Source organism: Peromyscus maniculatus, chromosome X (assembly GCF_049852395.1).
Source record: "Peromyscus maniculatus bairdii isolate BWxNUB_F1_BW_parent chromosome X, HU_Pman_BW_mat_3.1, whole genome shotgun sequence".
In the NCBI taxonomy this organism is placed as follows: domain Eukaryota; kingdom Metazoa; phylum Chordata; class Mammalia; order Rodentia; family Cricetidae; genus Peromyscus; species Peromyscus maniculatus.
The window spans coordinates 117,464,707-117,492,282 of NC_134875.1; the positions used below are offsets into that span (position 1 = coordinate 117,464,707).

A 27,576-nucleotide genomic window follows, 5' to 3' on the forward strand; every position below is an offset into this window, starting at 1 on the left:
AAAAGCAATAGAAGAAGAGACAGAAACTGAGTGTCAAATCCAGAGTTGGGTTATTCTTTTCATGCTTAGTGTTTCTTATGAGTCACTTATAGCCCTATCAAAACTATCTTATTTAGGTATAATTCTTAATGTACTACATGTCCTGCTAAAATATTATTTCTGGAGAATGCTGTTTCAGAGTAATGTTTAAATGGGTACTAGATACACATTATGTTTGAATTTTTGCCAATAAAACTGACTAGTAAAAGTAAATTATTTCTTCCTAGTATCAGAAACACCACAAAAGTACAGTAATTCATTAAACATGATATTAGAAGCCTAAAAGAGAAAGTCCACAACATTTTTTCACTTCTCAATGGCATCATGTGCTCATTTTTCACCTCTTGAGCTTTTAAGATTCAGCTACTATAATACTTGGTCAGATTCAGCTACTATTTCATTTTGGTCTCATCCAATAAAATGGACATATGAGTTAATAGCCATGTAAATTAAAAGCAAGCAACTAAGAACTTTAAATAAAGCATGTGGACACCAAGGAAATATCTTACTCCATATGTAATCGAGAGCTATGTGGGGTTTAGTTAATGATCTAATGGTATGGGTCACTGGCAACAAGCCATAGTAGCACATAGTACAGTACTTGAATCTATTTCTAATATGTAAAAGATGTTAGCACCACATGTCTTCAATGAGTACTTTTAATATGTTTATGTTTTTCAAAGGTGTTCATATTTTTGGAATTGTTGTGATCTTACTATTACTTTCTATTGTTAACAAAATCATGTGTGCATATGTGAGCATGGGAATGTATATGCATTCTCTTATGAATTACCTTTTGTGATAGCTTGATGACGTCCCAGCGTTTATGATAAGCAAAAAAAAGCATGTGCCAAACTTTGAAATTCATACTCATGAAACTTTGGAAATGTGCATATTTTAATACTCCTAAATACACACCATGTTTATTGCTATACATTCTGCAAAACCTAACAAAAATCATGTGTTTACAAAATTGCTCTGGGGTAATGGGTAAAAGAACGGTGAGTTTTAAGTTGTAACTCCTTGACAAATGACTCTGAAATGAAGTTGTATAAATATCTGTTTTTAGATGATGGTGGTGTTAGAAATTGGCACTCAGTAAATGTCACATAAATATGCATCAGTACTGTGATCCCATATCCCATTCCTTCACACGATGGCTTCAATGCTCAGTCCCACTCACCATTGTAGTTTCTGCTATTGACCCAAAGCTGTTGATAAATATGTTGCAGGTAACATTTACAGGAGGCCCTGTAAGTTGAACAATAGAAAATTTGACAGGTTGTGTTCATAGCATAATTGAGTCACGTTTTTCTCTTGCCAGTGGCACTGTAGCACTTACCATGGTGGTTTCTGTGACAGATCCAAAACTGTTGATAAAAATATTGCAAGTAACGTTTACTGGAGGACCTGCAGAATGCAATAAAAATATTGCAATAGACATTGAAGCAATATTACAGCTCCATCAACATCTGTGGTTAGAGATGTAAATAAAATGAAAATGATGATGTGACTGCAAAGAAAAAAATTACCCAGAAGTACATGATAACTTCCCACTAATATTTTGAATAATGACAATTAAGCGATGGTAACTTACCTCCAAAGAGTTTTGAATTTGGAAAATATAAGGTAAAATTATTTAACTGAATATATCAGCATATGCAACAATAGCCATTTGATTGATTGCTTTTCTTTAATATTTAGTTCATCAATGTTTTAAACATTACCAAAGGTAATGAAATAACCTGGATCATGGAATGAACACAGGGCTGAATTTAGAGGTCCAGGTGGATTTGGATCATCTCTCTTTAAATCAGTGTGTTACTTTAATTCTTATAACGCCTCTGAATTTACCCCTTTTCTTCTATATATCCTCTGACTTTTAATGGAGAAAACAGTGTACAAAAATAAAAAACAAACTAAATGAACTTGCATTAAGACATAAACACAGGCAGAAATATCACTTAATATCTGTACTGTTCTCAGAGTAGATTTGGTATTAAGCAATGATTGTCACATTGTCTACTCTTTTCTCCAGAGATGTGGAGCTAGACTGCCACTAGCCTTTTCTTCTTGCCTTTTGTCAACAAGTATGCCACTGTCTGATGATTCCCTGTCTTATGTTTTTCTGGGTAATATGTTTATTGCCTCTGTGGGCATTTCCCCCAATACTTTATGAGATAAGAAAATTCTGTTTCAAACCATCTATCTGATCATTGTTTTCCTCTGCATAAATACATTCCTCTTTACTTGACAAATTCTCATCAGTTGAGTACAAGCGACACACAAGTTGGCTCTGTACCTAACCAGCCAGTAAAGCTCTGAATGAAGAAGAGTTTGGCATGAGGCCTTCCTAAAATGCTGGTAGGAAAAAAGCAAGTCTTTCTTGGCCATACAATTCTGTCACAAATCTATTTTCTGCTAGTAAGAAATAAATTAGACAACAAGGAGCAAGACATGAGAATTTGTATGTGTTTGCTTTTTTTCCCTCCTCTCGCCACAAAGAAATATTTCCTTTTATATCAGCTTATTGGATACATTTTATGAAACTTTATAAAGCAAAATAGAAAACAAATGATGAGAGAACAGGAATGTTTTTTTAATGTAAATCCATTCCAAAACACTCATTAAACTCACTTTACACTATTATAACATTTTAAAAAGGAACTTGGAATTTTAAACCTTGGTTGTCAAAGTATTATAAATTATCTGTTTGTCTGGTCTATCCAATTGATTTGGAAACATTCAGAAGTTTGAGCCATATTATCATTTGTTTTGTTCTTCCTGCTAACTGACAGTGTGGGTGTGTTTCTGGAACCTAAAATACTTTTTAAACTATCATATCCTAAGCACATCAAGTTCAGAGGGTTGGAGAGATAGTGTAATAGGTAAATTGCTTTCCTGTGTGTCCAAGGACTCAAGTTCAATCTACAGAAACTATGTTTTTAAAAATCCAGGTATATTGGCAAATGCTTGTAACCCTGGCACAAAGGAAACAGACAGGTGAACCCTTGGGATTCCCCAGCCAACTAGCTTTGACCTACTTTGTGAGTTGCATGACAGTGAGAGAGCCTGTCTCAAAGAAAATGGACTTGAACAACAGCACCCAACATTGTCCTCTGTCCACAACATTCGTACAAGCACATGCATGTGTACCTATCTACAGTGTCTTAATCTTCATAAGAGGCTTTCTTTCCTGCTCTCCTGAATACTTTACATTTCTTGATCCTTAGTATCTGGCCTTTTCAGTTCTGGGCATTTCATTTGAAGGTGCATTCATATTTACACATAAAAAGTTGGAAAGAAAAACCCGGGAAAAGTGAGCTATTGTAAAAGTAAGGTATTAACACATGCGTGTAGTAAGAACTGACACATTGAAACCTCACTGTGTGCCAGTGCATACTGTATGTCATCCCTCAGTGGGAAGGTAATATTCTGCTTGCGCATTACAGATGAGAAAACTGAGACATAAAAGTAGTTAGCTGTGCTGGTGAGTGTCAACTTTCCACTTGACACAACCTGGAATCACCTGGGAATACAGCCACAGTGAAGAACTGTCTCCATTGGGTGGACCTTTGAGCATGTCTGTGATGGATGTTCTTGACTGCCTTAACTAATGTGGGAAGACCAACCCTATGTGTGGGTGATACCATCTTGTAGCAACCCTGAAAAAAAAAGATATAGAAGAAGGAATGCTTTCTGCTCAATTGGCCTTCATTATTGTTTACTAATTATCTATATTATCTCTGCTTCTGCTGGTTCCTTCACTGATATGATGAGCAGCTTCCTCAGGCTTCCAAGGTGAACTGAAGACCAGTGGCTCTCCAGAAATCCTCTAGATTGTCACTGCCAGAGGGACTGTTGAAGCATCTAGCCTCATGAACTAAACAACTACTCAACCTCTCGGGTGTGAGAAAGACATTGGTGGGTTACTCCAACTGTACAGTACAGCCAATCTAATACATTCTCTCTTACTATATATGCATTTTATCATTTCTGTTCCTCTACAGAACCCTGACATAAATTGATTTTCTCAAAGCCATAGCATTTATAATTAGCAGAAACTGTCTGATTTTAAGGATTCTTTTCTTTACTACAAGGGCAAAATTCCTGAAGCCAGTGGACATTTGTACTAATTGGTTTCTATCCTAATGATAGAAGGTACCCAAATACTAACATTTAATCCACAATTTCTTTGGGTTGAAGGATTTCCTAAGAATTTGCTTTTAAGGGTTATCGTACTATGTGCCAACACATTTGTTTTTAGTCCAATAATCTGATTAGACATTTTGACTGTAAAGAACATGCTCTTAGATGCAGTCACCAATGAATTGACTATGCTCTGTAACATGTAGAATGAAAACATTAACCTCTCTGATGGATTTATCAGCACAGTGAGTTAGATGAGAATCAGACAAAAAACAGAATATAGCTATCTAACCTTTCTAATCACTCTCTTCCCTTAATTCTTCCCTTTATTTTTCCCATTCTCTCTTCTTACATTTTTGGTTGTGAGCCTAACCTTTAATGGCTGAACCATCTCTCCAGTCCACATTCTCTGTTTTTAACTTCCTACTTTTTGTCCTTTCACTCACATTCCTCCTTTACTCTTTTCTATTATTTCTATGAGATTCAGCAATCTGACCCCACTTGAAAGGCATTGCCTTGACTCTGTAGATCACACTGGGCATTATTAATATTGTTGAAATATTAAATTTGCCTACTGATGTACATGAGACGCCATTCCATTTATTTATGCATTTGTTAATTTATAACAGTAGTATTATGTATTTTCCAGTGTACAAACCTCCATAGTCTTGATTTAATGTCTACACAACAATTTTATTTTCTTAAATTTTAGTGAAAATGAACTTTTGTGGGTAGGGTGTAAGTGTGTACTGGTGCAAGGTTACAAGTGTGTATGTCAGAGAACAGCCTTGGATGCCATTCCTTACACACTTTTCTCTTATTATTGGATTCGGGTTCTTCCCTTGGCCTGAACTTTACCAGGTAAGGCTAAACTAACTGGCCAAAAAACTACCAGGAATTCACCCATCTCTGCCTCCCATCTCAGTATTGCTGGAATTACAAGTTCCTGAATGCCTGGGATTATAAGTGTATGTATGCCACTGCACATGACTTTAAACTAGCTCTGGGAACTGTAACTCAAGTCCTCATAATAACAAGACAAGCGTGTTACCAACTGAGTGAGTTACTGCTTTTGGCTTACTTTCCTTTTCAAATATTTCTTTTGAATTCTATAGAATATAGAACTATTTTTTGTGGTGATATTAATGTTGAAATTTCCTTGAATGCATTAGTTCTAATAGCATTCATTCAGGTGCTTGGAAGGTTTTCTTTACATCTACTGTTATCCTTTGGGAATGGAGATAATTTTACTTCTTCATTTTGAACTTGACTACCATATTTTCATTTTTGTTGTTAAGTTGCTATTGATAAAACCTCCAACATCTTGTTGACTAGCAGTTATAGAACAGCAAATTGTGTTTTTCTCGATCATGGCAGAAAATCTTTCAGTTTTTTCCTCAGGGAAAGCTTACATTTAGATCATGTTGCTAACTGTAGAATTTTTATAAATACCCTTCATCAAGTTGAAGACTGATTTTTAATCCATAAATGATTTTGAATTCTACAAATGCATCAACTGAAATTATCTGTATCAAGTAAAATAATCATGAAACTCTTTTCTTCATTCTATTAATATATATTACTTTGAGTTTTATGTTGGATCATTCATTTTCTATTTTTTGGAAGAATTTGAAATGAATTGGTGTCAACTCTTTAAATATTTGATAGAATTCAAAAGACAAGCCATCTGGTCCTGAAGTTTCCTTTGTTGAGAAAGTTTTGATTAGCGTTTCAATCTTTTTATTTGTTGTATGTTTGTTGAGACTTTCTAGTCAATCCTGAATCCATTAGGTAATAAGTATGTTCTAGGTATTTTTAAGTTTTACCTAACTATGTAACTTGTTTTCAATCTTTAAACTATCTTCTCTTTCTGGAAGACCAACAGTGACTCCACTTAATTCTAATTTTTCTTATTTGAATCATCTTCAGTTTTTCCTTTGTCAGCCTCTCTAAATGTTAGTTTGTTACTTCTGTTGAACCTAGAAAGACTCAACTTTTGGTTTTGGTATCCTTCCACTGTTTTTCTATTCTGTTTTATTCCTTTTTTTTTTGTACGCCACTTTAATATTAAATTCCTCTTCAGGGTTTGTGTATAGTTCTCCCTTCATTTTCTAATTGTTGAAGTATAAATATGGGTTATTAATTTGAGACTTTTTTCTTTTTAATATGGACATTTACATTATAATTTGTTCTCTAAGCACTGCCTTCCTTGCCCACTGTAATTAGATATATTCTGGGATTTTTTATTTATGTCTTTTTTAAATTTAGATTCATGAATTGTTTAAAATTGTCTTCATTTCGAAAACCTGGTGAAATTTGCCATTTTCTGTGTATTACTAATCCCTAGTATTCCTACCCACACTGGTTGGAAAAGACATTTTTAATGTTTTCAAACATCAAAAATTTATTGAAACTTACTTTAATTTTTTTAGGTTTAATTAAGGAAAGTATAATCTGCTGCTGTTGGTAGAGTGTTTTGTGTATGTCCATTATATTTAAAATTTTGTTCATGTTCTCTATTTCCTTATTGATCTCTCTGGGTTTTCTTTGGGGGGCGGGAATTGAGACAGGGTTTCTCTGTATAGTTTTGATGCCAGTCCTGTAGCTTGCTCTATAATCCAGGCTGGCCTCGAACTCACAGAGATCTGCCTGGCTCTGCCTTCTGAGTGCTGGGAGTAAAGGTGTGTGCCACCACCGCCCAGCATACACTGTTTTCTATATTGAAAATGGTGCATTGAAATGTTTTTGTTATAGAAATGTTCATTTCTTCCATCAAGTCTACTGATGTATGTTTCACCTACTTTGGAATTCTTCTGCATGTTATTAAGAAGTTCAACAGGCCTGTGTGCTTTTAGACATAAATTAATGCTAACAATAGAGGTAATGAGCCAGTCAATATATAAACCATGAACTAAAGACCTGTGTTTAATCATTCTGTTTTGTTTACTTTGGGGGTAATGATAGGGTTGAGATCATTGTTGTTTCAATGAGGGCATTGAATAGAATTGAAATAGAATCAGTTCAGTGGTGGTAAATGCTATGATTAGCAATACTCGTAGAGGGGCTAGAGAGAAAGCTAATCAGTTAAGAGCACTTGAAGACCTGGGTTCAGGTGCCAGCACCCACATCAGCAAGCACACAGCTACCTGTAACTCCAGCTCCAGGTGATACAACACCTACTTCTGTCCTCTGTGATCACTGCATTCACATGCATATCACACAATACACATACACGTGTATTGTGTGATATGCATGTTTAATAGAACATTAAATAATATCTGTTGAAAAGTTAACATTCAGATATATAATTGTATACATTTGGAATTGCTCTATCTTCTTGGTAAAATGACACTATTTTGAACATATGTCATGTTCTCTTCAAATATTCCTGTTTGTGCATAGTTACTTTCAAATAATCTTCGTTATATAAATTTATATGTATAATATAATTCACCAGAATTTTCTAAGGTAACAAGAAACATTATATAATTTTAAAATATCTATGCTATATTTTATTTAAAAGTAAGCATCAAGAAAAGACTTTGTATGACACAATTAGTCATTAATGCTTAGTTTTGTCCCAGATATTTTCCAACATCAATTTTGGGAGAAAGATTACTTGCAAGAAAAGAACAGTCTTTGAATTCCGAGATGAAAATGTCATGTTTTTCTCTCTTGTCACAAATAGACAAGTATGGCATTTTCATTTTTCATTTTATTTCTTGTAAATAATTTAACATGTCTTCAAGTATCACAATTGCTTTGGTACAAGTCCCTTGTATGGAAATGGAAAATTAAATGCTCCATATAGAAGTTAAATTCCCTGTGGAATAAGATTTTTTTTTTTGTCTAACAGACTAATCATTGCTGTTGGCTCAAGAGATAAAGATTAACTAAATCACAGATGAATTAAAAAGATGTAGATATAAAGGTTAGAACTCTGATATCTGGAAACAAATAAGTACTAATTTTTATGATGTTTTTATGTTATATGGTGTGCTGATGGTAATGAAAAAAAGGTCTTGGAAGATAGTAAGATTTCAAGGGGGAATGTCTTGTCATAGTGGTGATCATGTAGTAATGAGAGATGTAAAGCATATAATTTGGAAGAAACTAAAATTGCAAAAGTTATCATACTTTAGAAATAATCCAAGCAATTTTAATAACTTAATTGAAAATTCACCATGAATTAACTATATACTATTGGTTATTTTATATATACTTTCATGAAGGACAAATTATTCAGAGGTAAAGAATAGCCTGGTTAGTTCATAAACCACTAGTTTAGGACCAACTACATTGATAAACATGAGAGAATTTCCATTCAGTGTAATGAATTAACTCGTATGACATGATGGCACACGTATGTTCTTCCCACTGATGGCTAACAGTTATCAATAGATTTTATACAAAGTTATAGTACGTGGACAGATAAGCACATGACTTTCTTTGATGGATTTCAGAAAATTTGAAAATGTTGGCAAATTGCTCCTATTGTATGCTGTAGACTTCTCCATGTCTTAAAGAAGAATAGGATGGGGTACACCATTTCATGTTGGGTGACCACTTTTGTTTTGAGGCATAGTCCATGTGGTCTTGATATACTGCCAAAGGTGGCCCCAAAAGAAAACAACCTTCTGTCTGTGCTTTTCAATTACAAGCATGAACCACCGTGCCTGACTTTAGGGTGAATACTTTAAAGGAAAAAAAGTGCTATTAATAATACACAGGACCATCAAATCTGAACTCATTCTATCTTGAAAAAAATGTAGACTTTGAATCATATTAATCAAAAGTGATTTGAAGTATGATGGCTACAAGTTTGTCATGTCTTCAGTTCTGATTATTACGAGATGTTGACTGAAGAGATCACAGAAACTTTCTTAATTTGTTAACCTTTCTTTATCATAGGATTAGTGATAATAATTGTGAGATTTAGTAGTATTGTGTAGTGAGTACATATTTGTTCAATGAATAGTTGTTTCTCTTAATAATAGTAATGTTCATTATATTACTATCATTGTTACAACTTCCTCAAACTGTCGAACTCTATTTATTCAGGAAGTACATCACCCAAATCATTTATTTTATTTTTATGTATATGGGTATTTTTCTTGTATGTATGTCTGTGCACCACATGCATGTCTGATGCCCTGAGAAGATAGAAGAGGGCATTGGATCCCTTGGAACTGCAGTATGGATGCTTCTGAGCCACCTTGTAAGTGCTCAGAATTGAACCTGGGTCTACTGCAAAAACAGTAAGTTTTCTTAATGGCTGGGATAACTCTCTAGTCCTTCTTCTCCATCCATAAATCATTTTAGTATAGAGTAAACTGAAATCTTAATACTATAATGTAACAGCCTCTAATGCTAATATTTACTGAAATGTTGCTAATCTTATCATTTTTTCCTCTCTTTTCTCTGTAAACTCAGATTTTTTTCAGCTTTACAGACCTTTTTGGCAAGAATTTACCACTCTCTACAGCTTTTTTGCTCCTAGAATTCTTTATCAATGTTGTGTCTGGAGAACCCATGTAACCATCATGGTTTTGAAATGATTTTGCTTATGTAGATCTCATCCATTTCTCTGTCATTGGGGAATCCTTGTGTCTTTCTTAGGGTCCTCTTTACTAGGTATCCTCCATGGAGTTGTGAGTAGCAGTCTAGTCATCCTTTGTTTTACATCTAGTACCCACCTATGAGTGAGTACATACCATGATTATGGTTGACTTATATTTTTAATAATATGTGTCAACCTTGGTGTTATTGGCATGTGAGTGTAGAGCTTTCTTAGTTGTGGGGAGTTTTCCTGATCATTGTAGAATGTTTAGCAGCATCCCTAGTCTCTATCAACTAGATACCAGAAGCACCTTACTTCTGGAAGAAATATGCCCTGGTATTTATATATGCTCCTCCAGGACAAACTCTCCCCCAGTTGACAACCACTAAATTATAAAAATGAAGGTAACTATAGCAACCCATTGTGTGCTATGTGCTAATGAAGTGAGAGAATATTCTTCTGCTTTACTAAACAAATGCTAGTGTTATAATTAAAATATTTCTCAGCCATATGACTTTCTCATGACAGTGTTTCTCTTTAAATGAAACTTATGAATTAGAAGTGTCTATACACACTTTGGGTATAAAGTTAGTAAATCCCTCTTCAGGGCTCGGGATGCTATGAGGAAAAAGGGGCAGAAAAATTGTAAATACGAGAGAGTATGAATGACACCAAGAAAACAGTGACTTCCAGACACAGCAAGACTGACACACTTACGAGCTCACAGAAACTGTGGAAGCATGCAGAGTGCCTGCACAGGTTCAAGCCAGACAGGGTCCCAGTGCTGAGAGGGGCAAGTGGACCCAAGCCCACATCCATAGCTAAGAAGCTATCTCCAATTGACATCTGCTTTACAAGGGAAAATTAGTTTTCTCTGATGGAGTCTCATTGGATATATAAACCACACTTAAAACTAGGCCTCATGTCCAGCATAGATGACCAACACAAAATGAACTCAATGTATTTGGAGATATTTGTCATATTTTGTTTTGTTTAGGGATTTTTGTCTTAATGGTCCTTTGCTTCTATATTATGGTTTCTGATTTTGTGTTTCTATGGTGTGTGTATGTGTGTGTGTGTGTGTGTGTGTGTGTGTGTGTGTGTATATATATACTGTATTTGTGTCTGTAATTCCTGTGCTTTTTTAAAAATATTTGTTAATTTGTTCTCTAAAGAGAAAGAAAATGGGAATTGGGTGGATGGGGAAATCAGTAGGATCTGTGAGAAGTCGACGGGTGATGATAAGAATATATTACATAAGAAAAGTTATTTGCAATAAAAAAAAACTGTTAGAAAACAAGGCAGTGGCATAAACCTCACACTTTGTTTGTTCATTATGAAATTAAATTCTAAATTAAATTGGCAGACATTTGTTGATATTGATGTATCTTATTCTTAGATACCGCCAGTCCCTCATAACATCAAGTATTTATTGAGTGCCCATTATATGTCATTACATTTGATCTTCTAGTTCTCATTTATAATTAGGTGGTGAATTGAGGAGCTAAATATGATAAATCCAAGCATTAATGATGAGTCAAAAGCAATTTGCAAAAAAACCTCTTGAATCATTCTGTGAGTAATGTCAGCTGAAACAAGAAAAATAGCATGCTCCAAACGAAGCAACTCCAAGGGATGTTTCTCATACAAGTAAAGTGTTGCCTTTTTGTTTATTGCAAGATCATAGTGACCATAAAGTGACTATTAATATTTGGGGAGATTCAGAGTACTTTGTTTGTTGTACAAGGTCCATTTCTTGTTTTCAAGATCTTAGAATCAAAATGGAACCTTTAGGCTTAATTGGTAGGTGTAATCTACATATATTTATATTTATGTCATAATAAAATGTCATCTGCCAGAGAAGTGCTGAAAAACATAAGGTTCCTTCTGTCTTGGGATTGTTTCACATAAGAAGTGAAGATCCATTTGCCCTGAGAAGAAGGCAAGTTTAAATGCCATTTTAAATCAGTGTAGAAATAAGGGGACCTGAGAATTTCTCATGAACTCAAATGACATTTCCCTTCATTTTAGGAAGTTACACAAATAGAATTAAACATCACTCTCTTTTGTTAATTGAATCCCCTACTACTTTGCAAAATGAATAGCAAGTTCATCAACTTGTCAAGTCTCACAAATTGAAAATAGATTTTTGGTATTCATAATTTGTACAGAAGAAAGTGCACTGTCCTTTGCATGATAATAATCATTCATGGATATGATCCATGCACAGACACATATTTGCTTCCATATTTGCTGCTCTCATTCTTTTAAATCTAATGATACTTTATTAATTAATTTTTTATTATTTGATGTGACTATCATATTTCTTGGTACTTCCCAAATCCTGGATGCTTTTCTATGTTGTGCTATTCTCTATTCTACAGGTCATGGCTTGTATTTGACTCATTGGTATGCTCCCCTAAGTACTCAATATAGTTTTGATCACATAGTAGGCACTAAATAATGTATGTTTTTGACCAAAAGTATGAGGCTTTGTGTGAGAAAACAAGAGCTGTATTTATCTCTTCACCTTCAAAGGGTAATTCACTGGAAAGGTAATCCTCATAGCTTAGTGGTGCATCAAGTGCTTAGCATATGTGCAGTTTCCTAAGTTCAATTTCTATCCCTCCTCCCCACAAGTAATTCATTTAAATCAATGGAGTTATCTAAGCCTATGAGATCACAGGAGAACGCTATGTTGTCTCTGCAAAGCCCTCGACAGAATGAAGGAATTATGACAAAGCATGAGAATCACCAATGATATTTTATTTGGGCTGAAATATGGTGATATTTTATTTGAGCTTTGATAAATAAAGCTTGCCTGGAGAATCAGAGGAAAAAGAAAGCCATTATAAGTAAACAAAGAAGTCAGGCAGTGGTAGCACACGCCCTTAATCCAGTCACTTAGCAGGCAGGATCTCTGTGTGTTCAAGGGCACACTAGGGAAGACAGCCAAGCGTGGTGACACAGGCCTTTAATCCCAGTACCAACCATAGACACCTAGAGGTCTGTACAAACAGACAGAAAGTGACAGAGCTGTGTAGGAAGAGGAAGTGATGTAGCTGGGCTAAGAGAGCCAATGAGAAGGCAGAAAAAAAGGCATATAAAGCCTGGGTAGACAGGAAGTTGCTCCATTTGGAAGCTCCAGAGTTGGTGAGGTAAGGTTGGCTGGTGGCTTTCCCTATTTCCCTGATCTCTAAGGCTTTCATCCCTATATTTGGCTCCATGTTTTTTATTTGATAAGACTATTTAGAAATTAGTCTACAAGGTGGGGATTAGTAAACTTCATGACTGTTGCCCTCTCCACCATGGAATACCATTAAGAAGTCGTTCAAGTCATGAAAGCTGGGTTTAATACCATTGCTCTACTATACACTATTTGTGTGACTACTTAATTTGGAAGCTAATTACTCTGGGCTCCAGTTTCCTGTGTTTTGAAAGATAAAATATCTTCTCTTTACCAAATTCTCAGTTTTGCTGGGAGAAGAGAACAAGATCCTGTGCATGAAATGTCAGCTATTTCTCTTCTTGTCCCTTCTCCTACCACAGAAGGACCTTCTTGAGAAACACTGAGATTTTCTCTTGCTGCAGTAATATAACCCTGAATGTGCCCGATCTAGGCTGAGATTTTCCCTTTATTTGACAATAAGTTGTTTTCTCTGCTCTGAATTTTTATTTCCCTCACTTCTCACAGTGTTAAGGGAATGACTTGGAATTTTAAAGAGTATGTACTGTAGAGAAAAACATCTGATCACTCCTAGTGGGTTTTATATTATTAAATCTAATAGTCATTAATATTGAGAAAAATTCCCTTTAATGAACAACTATGCATTTTCTGTATCAAACATCCTTTTACCCTTTACTGTACTTCTATGTAAATATAACCAGCAGGAATGCAAACTATCTCTTGGATATGCAAATCTTGTTCTGTAAATTCTTCAGTAACTTCTTTATCCCACTGTGGGAAGGGGAAGTCTTACCTTCCTTTCCACATTGATTTCACTATTCTTGTTCTGCTCCCTTTCTTTGGAATTTCTTTTGAGCTGGCAGTGCCAATTCTTTGGTTTCATAATTGACTGATAAATTAACTACTTTTTAATATGTTTTGATTTTATATCTATAATAGAGTCATAGATTTACATGATTTTGTAAATTTGCCTTTGAATGTAAAATTTTCCAAACAGAGACCATCACTCTTTGGGAGGCTGAGGCTCAGAGCCAGGCTTTGGAAGCTTGAAGACCTAAATTCTGTTTGAGACCATTGCACTGCTAGGCAACACACCACCCTCTATTTAGCTGTCAAATGAAATCATACAGCACCATGTCTGCCAATGAACAGGATCTAAGCTTTATTTCCCTCTTCTGTTTCTCTGTGCTTTCACAAATGGAGACCTGTTTTCTCCTTTGGCATCATGCACCATTTCTCTGAGTGTGATAAGATCACCACTGCACTGTTGAGAAACAGGTTTTCTGTGTCAGCAGATCTAAAAATAGAAGTCAGAGTTCCTGGTATGTACTCTTTTCTTTTAACAACTAGGACTGCTGCTTTGGAATCACAGTGCCTGTCATGTTTACAAGTGCTCACATTTGACTAATGGGTCCCTAGCACTTAGGGAGCATAGCATTTACAGGTCTTAGCTCACATTACACTCTGCTTCTCTCTAATTTGGTCTAATTAAAAGGGCATTTACTGGATTCTTATGTATAGAATGATTATTTTTCCTTAAGTCAAGGATTGAAGTGAAGTAGTTTATTATGAATGTAAATAATAGCCTGAATAGGAAATGAATAAGTGAGATTGAGTAGACAAGGCAGGCAGACAAGGAAAGATGAGTTAATATGTTCATTTTTCTCTGATAGCAAATGAAGCCATTTTTCTGTGAGCAACTCTAGAAGCCATTATAGACGTACTCCTGAACTATTATCTCCAAGGAAGAAGTAGTTTGGGTACTTTACATCAGTTCCCATTGCTCACAGAATGAAAGGTCTCTTCAGAGTCTTTAATTTATCTTCACTTATCCAACACAAGGATGTAGCTTAGGTTAGAGAAGGCCCTAGTGCAGTGGTTCTCAACCTGTGGGTTGCATATCCTTTGGCAAACCTCTATCTCCAAAAAATTTACATTACGATTCATAACAGTAGCAAAAGTACATTTATGAAGTAACAATAAAAATAATTTTATGGTTGGGGGTCACCACAACATGAGAGACTGTATTAAAGGGTCACAGCATTAGGAAGGTTGAAAACCACTGCCCTACAGCAAACAATGCAGTTCCTACCCTTCGGAAGTCAAGTTGCACACTAATGTAGTAAGGGATTAGAGACATGAATGAAATACTAAAACTGTAACCTACAAGGCTCTGAGAACACCAAAATAGATAGAACACCTGCATTCAGTTAACTCATAATTTGAGATATGATGGCATGAATCAGACTAGAATGTAATATGATAATTAGAATGTTGTTTGAAAGGAAAATATCAATGGAATCAGTGAATATGTGATTGAAAATGGAAAGGAGATTAGCATAGCTCTTTCTATGTAGGGGAGAGGGAAATATATATATATATATATGAATAAATTAAATGTAACCAGTAATTGAAGTCTGGATACGCATTATTTGTCTTTATTTTATACTCTCTGTCAAATTTGGAGCATCTCAAATTTGTATAATTAGAGATACTTACAGTGATAAAAAAATCTAAATCCTGATATGATATACTTGTACCTTCAACACAATATGATGTGATCCTCGGTACATAGCCAAAAACAGCTTTCTCATCAATATAAAGAAACCAAGTAACCACTCACTCACCAGATAATATTTACACTTGAAGTAGAGGAAGTCAGTCTCTCACTAGATGTTTTCCTATTGTGGGCTCATGATAATAACCAGAAAAATCATCTTTGAACTCAAGAAGTCTATAATTAGAAAGTATGAATGTTTTGATATTTTGCCAAATGAACAATATGGAGTTTGTACCTGTGCTTCTTTCATACTAGAGACCAGATTTGTTGAGACTTTAAAAGACTTTATTTTGCATACTGTACTAGACACAATAAAGCATCACTATAGAAAAGTGAATGTCCTTTGATTAAAAAAGATCAATTTCCTAACCTCTCAGGTGATGGGGGTGAGAAGTCGGCTATGCCAAAATGAAATAAATGTCCTGGTAACATCTCTTTGGAGCCTGGGCTAGAACACACTTCATCAAACAGTCATCTTTGGTCATATGTGCCATGTACTTGCAAACACCAGCTACTAGTAGCTTGTATAGATCACTAGTAGTAGCTTATATGGGGCTTTCATATAAGACTGCCTAGGGTTGACTAGTTCATCTACTGTGCCAGTCCTAACAATTCTTAATAGTAGTTTCTGGATCTAGAAAGCAGGGATTGATTAGTAACTGAACTCACTGAATTTACAGAGAATAAATGCAAGCAGGCAAGGAACACAGCTGAGTTTGTCAACCTCAATTATTAAATTGATGAGATCAAGAACTACCTGTGAGGTAGACCCCTGGGCATGGCTGTGGGGCTCTCTCACTTATTTTGTAGTCAATGTGCACCTTGTTATAAGGTGTATTTAACTTTGTATACAAGCAGCAAGTGATTCCTCTGCTTAATGGAAGACCAAGTAAATTTTCAAACACAATCTTGTTAGTCCTTATAGAATACGACTCTAGCAAGATCTCCGAGCTTCTTCTTCCTTGTTCAAGGAAGCCTGGGATCTATGCCTATATATAAAGTAATACAAAAACAATAAAGTTATGGACTTCTGACATCACTTGGAACTTCTTCTCACTATGTTCTAATGATTAAAGCTATGGGACTAAAATATTCCCGGGGCCCATACAGTCAGTTCTACTGTAGGATAAACCATTTGAGTAGATCAAAATGCCAGATTGGAAAGCATGCTTCATGTTGTCAGAATTTTCCTGGAATGTTTAAGCATACTTTGCTCTGAAATGCCACTCTTGGAATTTTGACTGCATATATGAAGCAGTAAAATGTACTTGTGTATGGAATTTATATATAATCCATGAACGCAGCAGCATCTGTGTTCCTTCTCCTTTCCTTGACCATGCACTAATCCCTGCCAGCACTACCTCTGAACATACAAACTAGTCCTGATACTTCCCAAGTAGAAAGCTGTTGGATATTTGGAGATAAATCAGCTTTGCTTGTTCACTTAATTATTCATCAAATATTTACAAAGGATTAATAATATGCTCAAATCTCAGGATGTAATGCTGAATAATAAACAGATCCTAAGGCAAAATACTCCAAAGTCCTCTACAGGCCTGCAGACTCAGAAACCCCTAATATGGCTGTGTAATTAAGTAATAGATACAAGACTCACTCATGAAGTCAGTGTACAACACCAAAATCCACTAATGGTAACAAGGGAGATAGGTGGCCTGGAATCAAAAGCCATTTCTGTACTCTTATTTGCTGTGTGTCAATGAGCCTGGTGGTTAATTTCTTTTGCCAACTTACTAGGTTTAGAATCACCTACCTAGGATACCAAACTCTGTGTGTGCTTGTAAATGATTGTCTGGACCAGGTTAAGTGAGGTGGGAGAAGCAATCCTAAACTTAGTAGGCAACACCATGGCGTGAGCTGGGGGACGGGACTGAATAAAGATTTAGAAAATAAGCTGCAAACCAGCATTCATCTCTCTCTGCTCTTTGACCTAAGATGGACTCTAACCAGTCACCCCTCTCCAGCTTCCTTGCTTTCCTGACCGTCTTATCTATTGCTGTGAGGAGACACCATGACCAAGACAACTTACAGAAGAGTTTATTGTGGGACTGCTTTTAGTTTCAGAGAATGAGTCCACGACCATCATGGCAAGGAGTATGACAGCAGGCAGGCAGGAATGATCCTGGAGCAGGAGCTGAGAGCTTATATGTTGAGACAACTATCACAACATAGAGACCCAAATAGAATGGCATGGGCTTTTTATACCCACAAATAATTCTCATTAAAACTTTAGAGCTGCCATAATGGACCATATTGCCTCTCCCACCCCACGAGCCAAATTAAACAGATTCTTCCTTAAGTTGCTTTTGTTAGGTATGTTGTCACAACAATTAGAAAAATGACTAATATAATTAGTCACCACTTAAATTGTACATTCTTTTTCCTTTTCTGTATAGATAATTGTAACATATATGCATTTTACTATTGTTGTTGGGAGAACAAATTGAATTAATATGAAATACAATAGAAGCTTAACACATAGTAACAACTCAATTACTATAAGCTAAAGATGTTTCTATTAAATACTTCAGGCTCTTCAATGAAAATGATGTGAAATATATAGATTGAGTGCAATGATGTAGGTCAAAGAATCCAGTTAATGGATAACTTGAATACTTGAGGAAGGTAAAGCTGAAAGCACTGGGCCATGCCTTAGAAAACAAAACAAAACAAAACAAAAAAACAACAACAAAAAAAACCAAAACAAAACAAAACAGAGCTCTGGCATGCACAGTAGTATCCTGACCCAGAGGAGCCTAAACCTGGACCGCCAAGATGACTGTCAACGTAAGACCCAGAGGCAATAGGGAAACACCATGGCAGCTGGAAGGAGAGCCCACTTAAAAGTACACATATAAATACCTCAGTGCTTTGTTCAATAAACAAGATTGCTTACAACCTCCCAGAGCCTATGCCGTCTTCTGCGTCTATTCACCCCTTGCCCCTGGGATCAGAGAAAGTGGGATCCCAGCTGCAGAGCCAGCAACAAATACTGAGTCCCTTCATGTCCCTTCCTCTTTTGTCTGAGAATTGTGAATAATACTTTAGGATTCATCTTCTTGTTCTTCATACTTAACATATAAAATACACAAATTATCTTCCTGATCCATAAGACAACCAGGGAGTAACTTCAGTACTAAAAGCTATTTCTAGTGTATCTAAACTTTTAAGCACTTCCTGAAAATAGGCAGACAAGTATCAACACATTAACCACCTCGTGTTCTTTGTTGACTACAATGACTGCATCAAGAAGACACTTATGCTGTTAGAAGTGATGCCTTTGTGGCAAATAGCAGGGTACCGCTTCACCAAAGATATAGAAGCTGTTGGACATGAACTTCTACTGAATACTTTCCTCTCCACTTCCAACCATTATCACAATAAGGAAATCCTCTTTCCCCTCCAGAACAAGAAGGACTCTATCTACTCTAAGAGATTGAGTCTTCCTGCTCCTTTGAGACTCCTTTTCCATCAGTTATCCCCTCTCTTGTGCTGTTATCTCCCCTTTCTGTATTCAACCTTATAAGCTCTCTGGCTGAAAGGAGGTAAGAGCAGTCACCAACAGGTAGACTCACTTTAGCAGAACTTCCTGGCAATAGAGGCATACTAAATATTAATAGTGACTACTAATCAGGTACCATTGGCTTTATTTACTAAATACATGGGATGCTCAGGAAAGAAGTTGCCAGAGTGAGTAAATTATACTTGGCTAACTAAGATACAATATCCATGCAGTACATGCTTCTTAAGCAATGCATATGGGAAATGAAACCTGTTGGCCCCCCAAATGTGTTAAAATTTAAAACAGTGGGAATAATAAGGTTTCAGGCTATAATGTCAAATGTGTGGCATTTATTTAATAATTGTCCACATATGCAAGAATACACTCAGTCAACATAACCAGTTCTTTAATTCCTCAAAAGATACAGAAACTTGGACCTTCAAAGACAAATTAGATGAAACCTTTAATAAAAAGGTGAATAACTGCTTTAAAATACATTCAATAAAGTACTATAGATAGAGACTAAGTGTCCCTGTCATGATTTTTAATGACACACATTCCTCTCCATCCTAAGCTTTAAAAAGCTGGAAAGATAGTGTCAGTTTATGTTCCATAAAAAATAACTTCTTCCTCCTTCTAAGCAAGAAATCAACAAAATTCTGGCTGTTTTCTATTCAAGGAAATGTGGTAAAGAGCCAGATGAGGTAACACATAGGAGTAGACTTCATGAATTTTAAATGAAACACATATTGGTGGATTGACCATTTTAGTTGAGTAGCACATATCCAAGCTTGATCAGTCCAGAATTTGAGATTAAAGATTAGCATTATCTACCTATTTATTTACTTAGTAAATATTTATTGGATGGTCACTGACTGCCAGTGTTAGAGGTAGCAGAGAGAATGAAATACGTCGAATTCCACCCTTCCTACCCTCCTAGAGCTAGTTTATGTGAGAGAGATGGAGGTGGGGGGAGAGAGAAGAGAAACAAACACGCTGAGGCAGGAAGACATGAGGGGATTCTAGAACTCATTTGGACCACGTGAGAAGAAAAAGGATCATGTGACACATTCCATTTATGCATGTATGTACAACTTGAGAATAGACTTTAATCAATAACTAACACAGAAGGAAATGCAAATGTTCAGTTTTTGTTTCCAACCAGGAAAGCTATAGAGTGTATCTCGCACTCTAGATTTCTTTTAAAGGGTCTAGCAGAGGCCATAGATTTCTTCTCTTTTTGTTGTTGTTTTTCGTTTTTCGAGACAGGGTTTCTCTGTGTAGCTTTGTGCCTTTCCTGGAACTCACTGGGTAGCCCAGGCTGGCCTCGAACTCACAGAGACCCGCCTGGCTCTGCCTCTTGAGTGCTGGGATTAAAGGCATGTGCCACCACCGCCGGGCTCATAGATTTCTTTTAAAGGGTCTAGCAGAGGCTATTGTCTACTGGACCTTGTCTGAGATGCTGCATTTCCTTAGTTTTCATTCTTGTCCAGTTTTTCCACTCTATTATCCATTGCTCCTGGTTGTTAATCCATAATAAATCATTAACATACAATCTCTACTCTGGGAAAAGTCAGCCTCAGGCAGATAGAATCATGAACCTAACCATGAAGACCATTGCAAACCAATGTGGAGGTGTATGGAATTGATTTGGAGGTGGGCAGAAGTCCTAGAAGAATTTCAAGAGTCATGAGAAGCTAAGAACATGGATTTCGAAGCTCTGCACACCCCTGGCTGACAGTTCTGTTTCCTTTCTCTGTGCATTCAGATAAAGATACAGCCAATCAGGCTCTCCAGAGCAGCTGCACTATGGATTTTCTAAAAAGAGTGCAGGAGCTATTTCTGATCTTAGCTTTCCTGTAGGAGCTATTTATTATCCATTCTATATTTCTGTGTCGTCTTGCACCTGCCACATCACCCCTCAGGAGTCAATAATTCTTTGCCAAGGTGTCATTCTACAATTTATATGGCATATTGCATAATGTCACTGATGGACACTTTTAGTTAATACCCTCAAGTGCTTTGCCTTATCACTGAAGCAGATAATTTACTCTGGCATTTATATGAAAAGTTGGACACTGACGGCATACCTGCTCACTTGAGACTTTATGTATGCACTGTTTATTTTGGCACATATTGTTAGCACATGGCTCCAAATTCTTAAATAATTACTATATTTTTGAACCTTTGGGGAAAGAAGTAAGGCCCCACAGTGAGGAAACAATTCAGTCAATGGAAGTCTCAACATACCTCTACTTCCATCAAACTCTACAAAGGTTTCTTAACCCAAGCCACAGTGCTTTTAACTATACATGGGCATTTCTCAAATGAATCCGATGATAGGATGGGGGTAGTATGTAATATGCTTTGCCTGGAAGGCCTTTGTAAGCCCAATTTCAAAGGACACAGAAAACAAACCATATGTGTATTTGTGCTACTTACAAACTGCAGATGACAAAAGTTTAGAATTTCCTCTGTTGGGCAAATATATTCTCCTGTTTAAGACATTTGTATTTAATAGGCTTTGGGGTATTTTACCCAAATGTCAGATTCATAGTTTTCTGGAAGCCCTGTATGTTATAAACTCAGTTGTCGTTCAGGAGAACTGTAGAACAGGAAGCCACTTGCTGCATTTTAAATGGGAATATTTATTGAGAAAACTGAATGAAGTTGTGAATAAATGGGGCAGATGTGCATGAGAAATAAACCTGAATCCTGGAAATGTAGGTGCTGGGGGAAAGAAAATGAATAGATATCCCAGACTGTGAAGGATTCTTCCTATTTTGGGAGAGCTATAGAGGATATGTCTGCTACTAGAGTAGGATTAGTTTGCTAAGAATCTGATCAAGTATGGCTGTGTGACTGATGACAGAGTGGCCACTGGTTTCAAGGAAAAAATGAGGATATTTCTGAGAGAAGCATACTGAATAGCACAGTAACCTCGGCAATAGTAAGCTGTGACCTCGACCTTTAGAGCAGCATTTTACTGAAACTCCCCAGAAAAGGCTGAAAACTGCGGTTCCAGCACCGCTCAGTCACTAGGCATAGCACTGCTCATGCGCAGCATTTTCTTTCAGCGGTATCACTAAAATTGTTATACTTTGAGAAGACTTCGTTTCCTTCAGTTGGAAAGAAAAATATATCAGACTTCTGAACGAAATGTTACCCTCTTCCTCATATTCCATGACGGCTATAACTACAGATTTAGCCAAACCACCTCCACCTCTCCCAGTATCTGATACCCCCTTTGGAAATGGAGACACAGCTGTGAAATTGGAGGGAAGTGATAACATGGAATCTGAGTCAGGTACACAAAACAAAAGCTGAAGACAGGGTAAACAAATGGTGTGCAAGCCAAATGAATTGCTTCTGGTTACTCCTCATTTACTTCCATCCCTCAATCACCAAAAATATCTTAATGTCATTCATCATCTGTTAGTTGTACAGCGTGATAGTAGTAATGTTAATGGTGTCACTGTGGACATCTTGAGGCAATACTATAAATAAAGGGTTAGTTTCCTTCAAAATGTGCAGAGGTTTCATCACCAATGTGTTTTTATCTACTGGATGAAATAAATAGCACATATCAGGAGCCATTGATTAAATCTAGGTAGCTTCACTGTCTTCCCAATCTATATCTTTGGAAGAGGCCAAGGGAAAAAAAAAGAAGAAAAATCATGCTTCCTTATTTAGCAGATCATTCCAGAAAAGGCATGAGAAACCAATAATGAAAAAGTAAAATTATATTCTAGTATACCTTGCTGAGCCTTGATACACGGGGGAAGGAGCTTGGTCCTGCCTCAACTTGATATGCCAGACATTGTTGACTTCCCATGGGAGGCCTCACCCTCTCTGAGGAGTTGATAGGGGGTCGGGTGGGGGGGAAGGTCTGGAGTGAGCCAGAAAAGGGGAGGGAGGGGGACCGCGGTTGTTATGTGAAAATGGAATAAAAAGCCTTTTAAATAAATAAAAAAGAAAATATGTAAATCGCCTTAATATATGTTATATTCAGAAGGATGATATATATGCATATATATGTGTATGTGTGTAATATGTCCCTTTCCCAAGACATTTAGTGACATTTCCAAGGCATTTCTCCTTCTATATCCATCCAATTGAAGGCAATTTTCCATAATTTTTATAAATATATATAAGTGTATGAAATATTTTACATATATATAGTATGTATATAGGAGAGATAAGTGTTCATATCAGTGTACATACATGTGTGGGTGTGTAAACACATGTACATGCATGTGTGTAGAAGTGTTTATTGCCGTTCCACATGTGATGTCAACCTATTTTTTGGCAAGTGGTTTCTTTTTGGTCTAGTCATTCAAACTCTGCTGGGTTGTCTGGCAGCAAGCCTGGGGATCCACATATCTCCTCCTCCCCAGTGCTGGGATGACAAGCACATACCACCATGTCTGACCTTTTTTTAGCATGGCTTCTGATTGAACTTGGGTCCTCATGCTTACATGACGAGCACTTTATTGACTAAATTATCTCCCCAAATCAAACCATGATCCTTTTTAAGCAAACCAACTTAGAATATATTTTATTTATATTCGCATTACCTTAATTAGTAACGTATATGGGAGGACACAGCCTATTATAAGTGTTGCCATCCCTGGTCAGGTAGCCCTGGGGCCATATAAGAGAGCAGGCTGAGCAAGCCATAAGAAGCAAGCCAGTAAGTAGCATCCCTCCATGGCCTCTACACCAGTCCCTCCCTCCAGGTTCCTGCCTTGAGCTCCTGCTCTGACTTCCCTGGATGATGGACTACAAGCAATAAGCTCAAAATAAACCCTTTCATTCTCAAATTGATTTTGGTCATGGTGCTTATCACAACAATGGAAGCCCTACGACAACAGAATTCTATATGGGTTTTATATTCCTTTCCTTTGGGTTAGTCGTCCATTTTGCCTCCTGATTTCTAAATGGGATACCACCATCACCAAGGCTCAAGGAACGTTGCAGAAGAGGAGGCAGAAAGAATGTCCGAGCTGAAGGATGGAAAGAGTGCTCTGAAATACTGTCTTCTGTAAATGACATGACTAATGGAATCATGAACTCACTTCAACTATGGTTAGCTAAACAAGATCAAATCAGCCAAAATGCCAGAATAGAAGGAGTCTGACCTCCAGGTCTTACCCATTACTGAGAAGCTTTTTAGCAGCAGAGAGTTGTTAGGGTAAGGAGAATTATTCTTTTTGAGGATGTGACCATTAGTAGGTGTTGAGTAGAAATGAGGAGAGTTGAGGTAGAAAAATAAAGATAGATATGATCATATTTTATTATATACATTATGACATTCTCAAAATCAAGAAAAATGTAAATATGGACTAACTACTTTTCCAGAAACAGCCTTGCACATGAATTTATTAATTTTAAGCCATAACCAAGGCAAGAATTGTAACTGGAGAAAAATAACCATCTTACCAATATTAAAAACTGAAATAAAATATGGACTACTGAGAAATTTCTGGGCAGAATTAATTATTTCGCAGAGAAGAGACCAATTCTCCAGGAAGATTGGGTGTACCTAAGATCTTCTGTGGGTGAATCAATAATTTACAAAAGAACACACTGAAATCTATTAATTTAGACTATCACAAGTACTGGAAGAGAACTAAAGAGATATCTTGGTTTTTGTTTATTATAGATGATACCTGTGAATCAGAGGACACGTTTCAGACCACAACTGTCAGGGTTGTTGTTAAAAGAGTGACATATGAGATTCAGTTTAAGATTTTTTTCCCTCTATGTTATTTCAACTCTTGGTTTGGTAAAGGCATTATGGTCACACAGTGTCATAGGGGAAACACGATAAAGAAAGCATCATCCTTTAAATATGCTAGCCCTATAGTTGCTAAACTTTGGAAACTAGAGGATTTATTCAATATTTTAGATCCCTCCATCCAGGAATTCAGCAGAGGCAAATATAAGAAGTGTAGAGTACAGAATATGTATTTCAAACTTTGATTTACACATTAAAATTGTACACATTTGCAAAATTTTATATGGCACTTCAGTAGGTGGATATACTGTGTAATGTTCAAATCAGGATAAACATACCTATTTCCCTGATCATTTTTTTGTGTTAAAAACATCTGTTTTGTTGCTAATTTGTTTTAATATTTTAAATTCTAAATCCTTTGATCCAGTATATTTCATACAAAGCCCATAGGTAAAATCAGTCAATTAAAAGGAAAATGTTGAATACAAGAAACCAATTGTGAATATTATGTGGTATAGCTGTAAGTCATACTGGATCATATAATCTAATGAGTAGCCACAGTGAGGTTAACCAAATACTTGAGGCACTTACTGTACAGAGACTTTGAGGTTCCAAGCTAAATAAATAAGTTCCTGTTTCTCAATACCTTTGTGGGCAGTGAAGACAAAAATATGTTTTCTAAGAGAATATCTGATAAAAAGAAATCTTGACTCCCTTGTTGGACATGAAGTGGTTCCTAGGAATCAACACTGAGATATTTAAATAGAAACAAATTAGAAGACCAGATATTATATTAAATTCCACATACACTTGGGTTTTTAAAATGGAAGAAAATGTCTATGCTAAAGTGGCTGAGGTTTTCTAGAGAATCAGAATTGCTACAATAAATAGCTTCGGATCAGAGAATTGTAAACAAGCAACACTTTCCAGCTCTCACATTTCCTGGAAATGCACCGTTTGCTCGATGCTCTTTCAATCCCACACCCAACCATTCTCTTTCTTTAATGATCTATCAGATATATGTAGAACTAAGGAGCACGAACCGAAGAATATATCTCAGAAAAATTGCCTTGAGTACATCTGGCATCACATCTTGTACCCAAATGTAAGTTCACAGTGCATCTCATGGAATTGCCACAGGGCAGTCACATTAATGTTGGCAAACCTACCAAATCCAACAGAAAGGAAACTACTCTATTACCAGTAAGAACACCTTTCACTTTCAATCCCCCACATCAATTCTTTCTCTCCATGTTTCAGTCTTATCTTTCACACATATAACACACACACATGTGTTGGACACATAAATATCACACTTCATTGTGTTCATTTATGCTTCCTGAAGTTTTTTTTAAAGATTTATTTATTATGTATACAGAAGAGGGCACCAGATCTCATTACAGATGGTTGTGAGCCACCATGTGGGTGCTGGGACACCATGTGGGTGCTGGGAATTGAACTCAGGACCTCTGGAAGAGCAGTTGGTACTCTTAACCTCTGAGCCATCTCTCCAGCCCAGCTTCCTGAAGTATTTTATCTATCAGGACCACATATATGAGTAGTATCCCATCTTTATTTCTCTTCTTTCTCTGAACTGATAAAGGAAAGCTCACTAGACTTAGCATGCATTTTAGAGGTATTCACTTGACTGAGTGGTGACATGGAGGTAAGTTTGCTTATAAATTGACATTTGGGTCAGTTACCTTACATTGTTTACCCCCTTTACTATCTTCTCTCTTAGCTATCTATTCTTTGTATCCTGGGAAGCTAGTCTCCAGGGTTTACATCAGTGAACTCTCTTAACTTCTGAATCTGACTGAAAAAGCTCGCATTGGGAATGGAAAACAGAAGACTGAGGTCAAGATATATATCCCCTGGCTTTCTCTGGTAAGGTAGCATGGATTGCCCATGTTGCTTCCCCACTACCAATGGTTGCTTCTGGCTTCTTTGGATGGGGACCTTATGTAACTACTACCTCTTACTTTTTAAAATCTCACTATTGATAGTCCCCAAGTAACACACTTTCCCTTTAGAAGTTAGTTTTCCTCAAACCTCTTATACTCAACTAGCGTGTGCCATACCATTTCTATACTGGACTGTTCACCATCCAGCTTACAAATTGTATCCTAATCTTTATAGAAGTGATATAATAGAAATGAAAACTGATGTTATTGATATACAAATAATATATGTTTAGACTCAAATATAAAGATAAAAATCTTTACAAGTACATTTTGTGTACACAAATATGATCCCTTATAACAAATTTATTTTATGCTTTGATAGTACACAGATGAATTAGACTTTTTACTTCCAAGAAAATATGTCTCCCTCTCCACATAAAAGAAGATATAGAAAATAAAAGCTGTCTTGTATTATATATTACAGGTGCTTTTGAATTTCCCACATTTATTTTCAATCCAAGATTTGTTTTAGCCTCTTGCATGGATGTGTGCATGAAAACAGAGCCACTATTTGATATATTTCTGTTCATAAGGGAAAGTTGGGTGTACACCTCAGGACAAGACTGCCACAGAGCTCTGCTTTCCACTAGTATTTGCCTAATGATTGTCCTGGTTGGTGCCTTCAGCCATGTAAACTATTGACTTTGTTCTTAAATGTCTCCACACTTCTGAATAACATTCAGATACTTAATTCTTTTGTTCCTATAGATCCTTGGGTGGCTTTTACATGTTAATAGCAGGAGAAGGGGTGGGAGGGGGAACTGAGATTGGTATGTACAATGAAAAAAAACACCTTTTACATAAATAAATAGGAATGAAAGAAAAAACACACATTCTGAAAATAAGTATGTATAATC

The 27,576-nt window shown here is 36.3% G+C and overlaps 1 protein-coding gene across 2 annotated transcripts in view; it reads right to left on the bottom strand.

Moving 5' to 3' along the window:
- The window catches only part of Glra2 (glycine receptor alpha 2), a 216,365-nt gene that overhangs the window by 177,607 nt on the left and 11,182 nt on the right, over positions 1-27,576 (bottom strand). The window contains exon 4 of one of the 2 annotated variants that reach the window (XM_006973195.4): positions 1,382-1,449. The exons of the other annotated variant lie outside the window; for it this stretch is intronic. Within the exon in view, the coding sequence (XP_006973257.1) occupies positions 1,382-1,449 (68 nt within the window). The remainder of the gene's footprint in view (positions 1-1,381; positions 1,450-27,576) is intronic. 2 annotated transcript variants of the gene reach the window in all.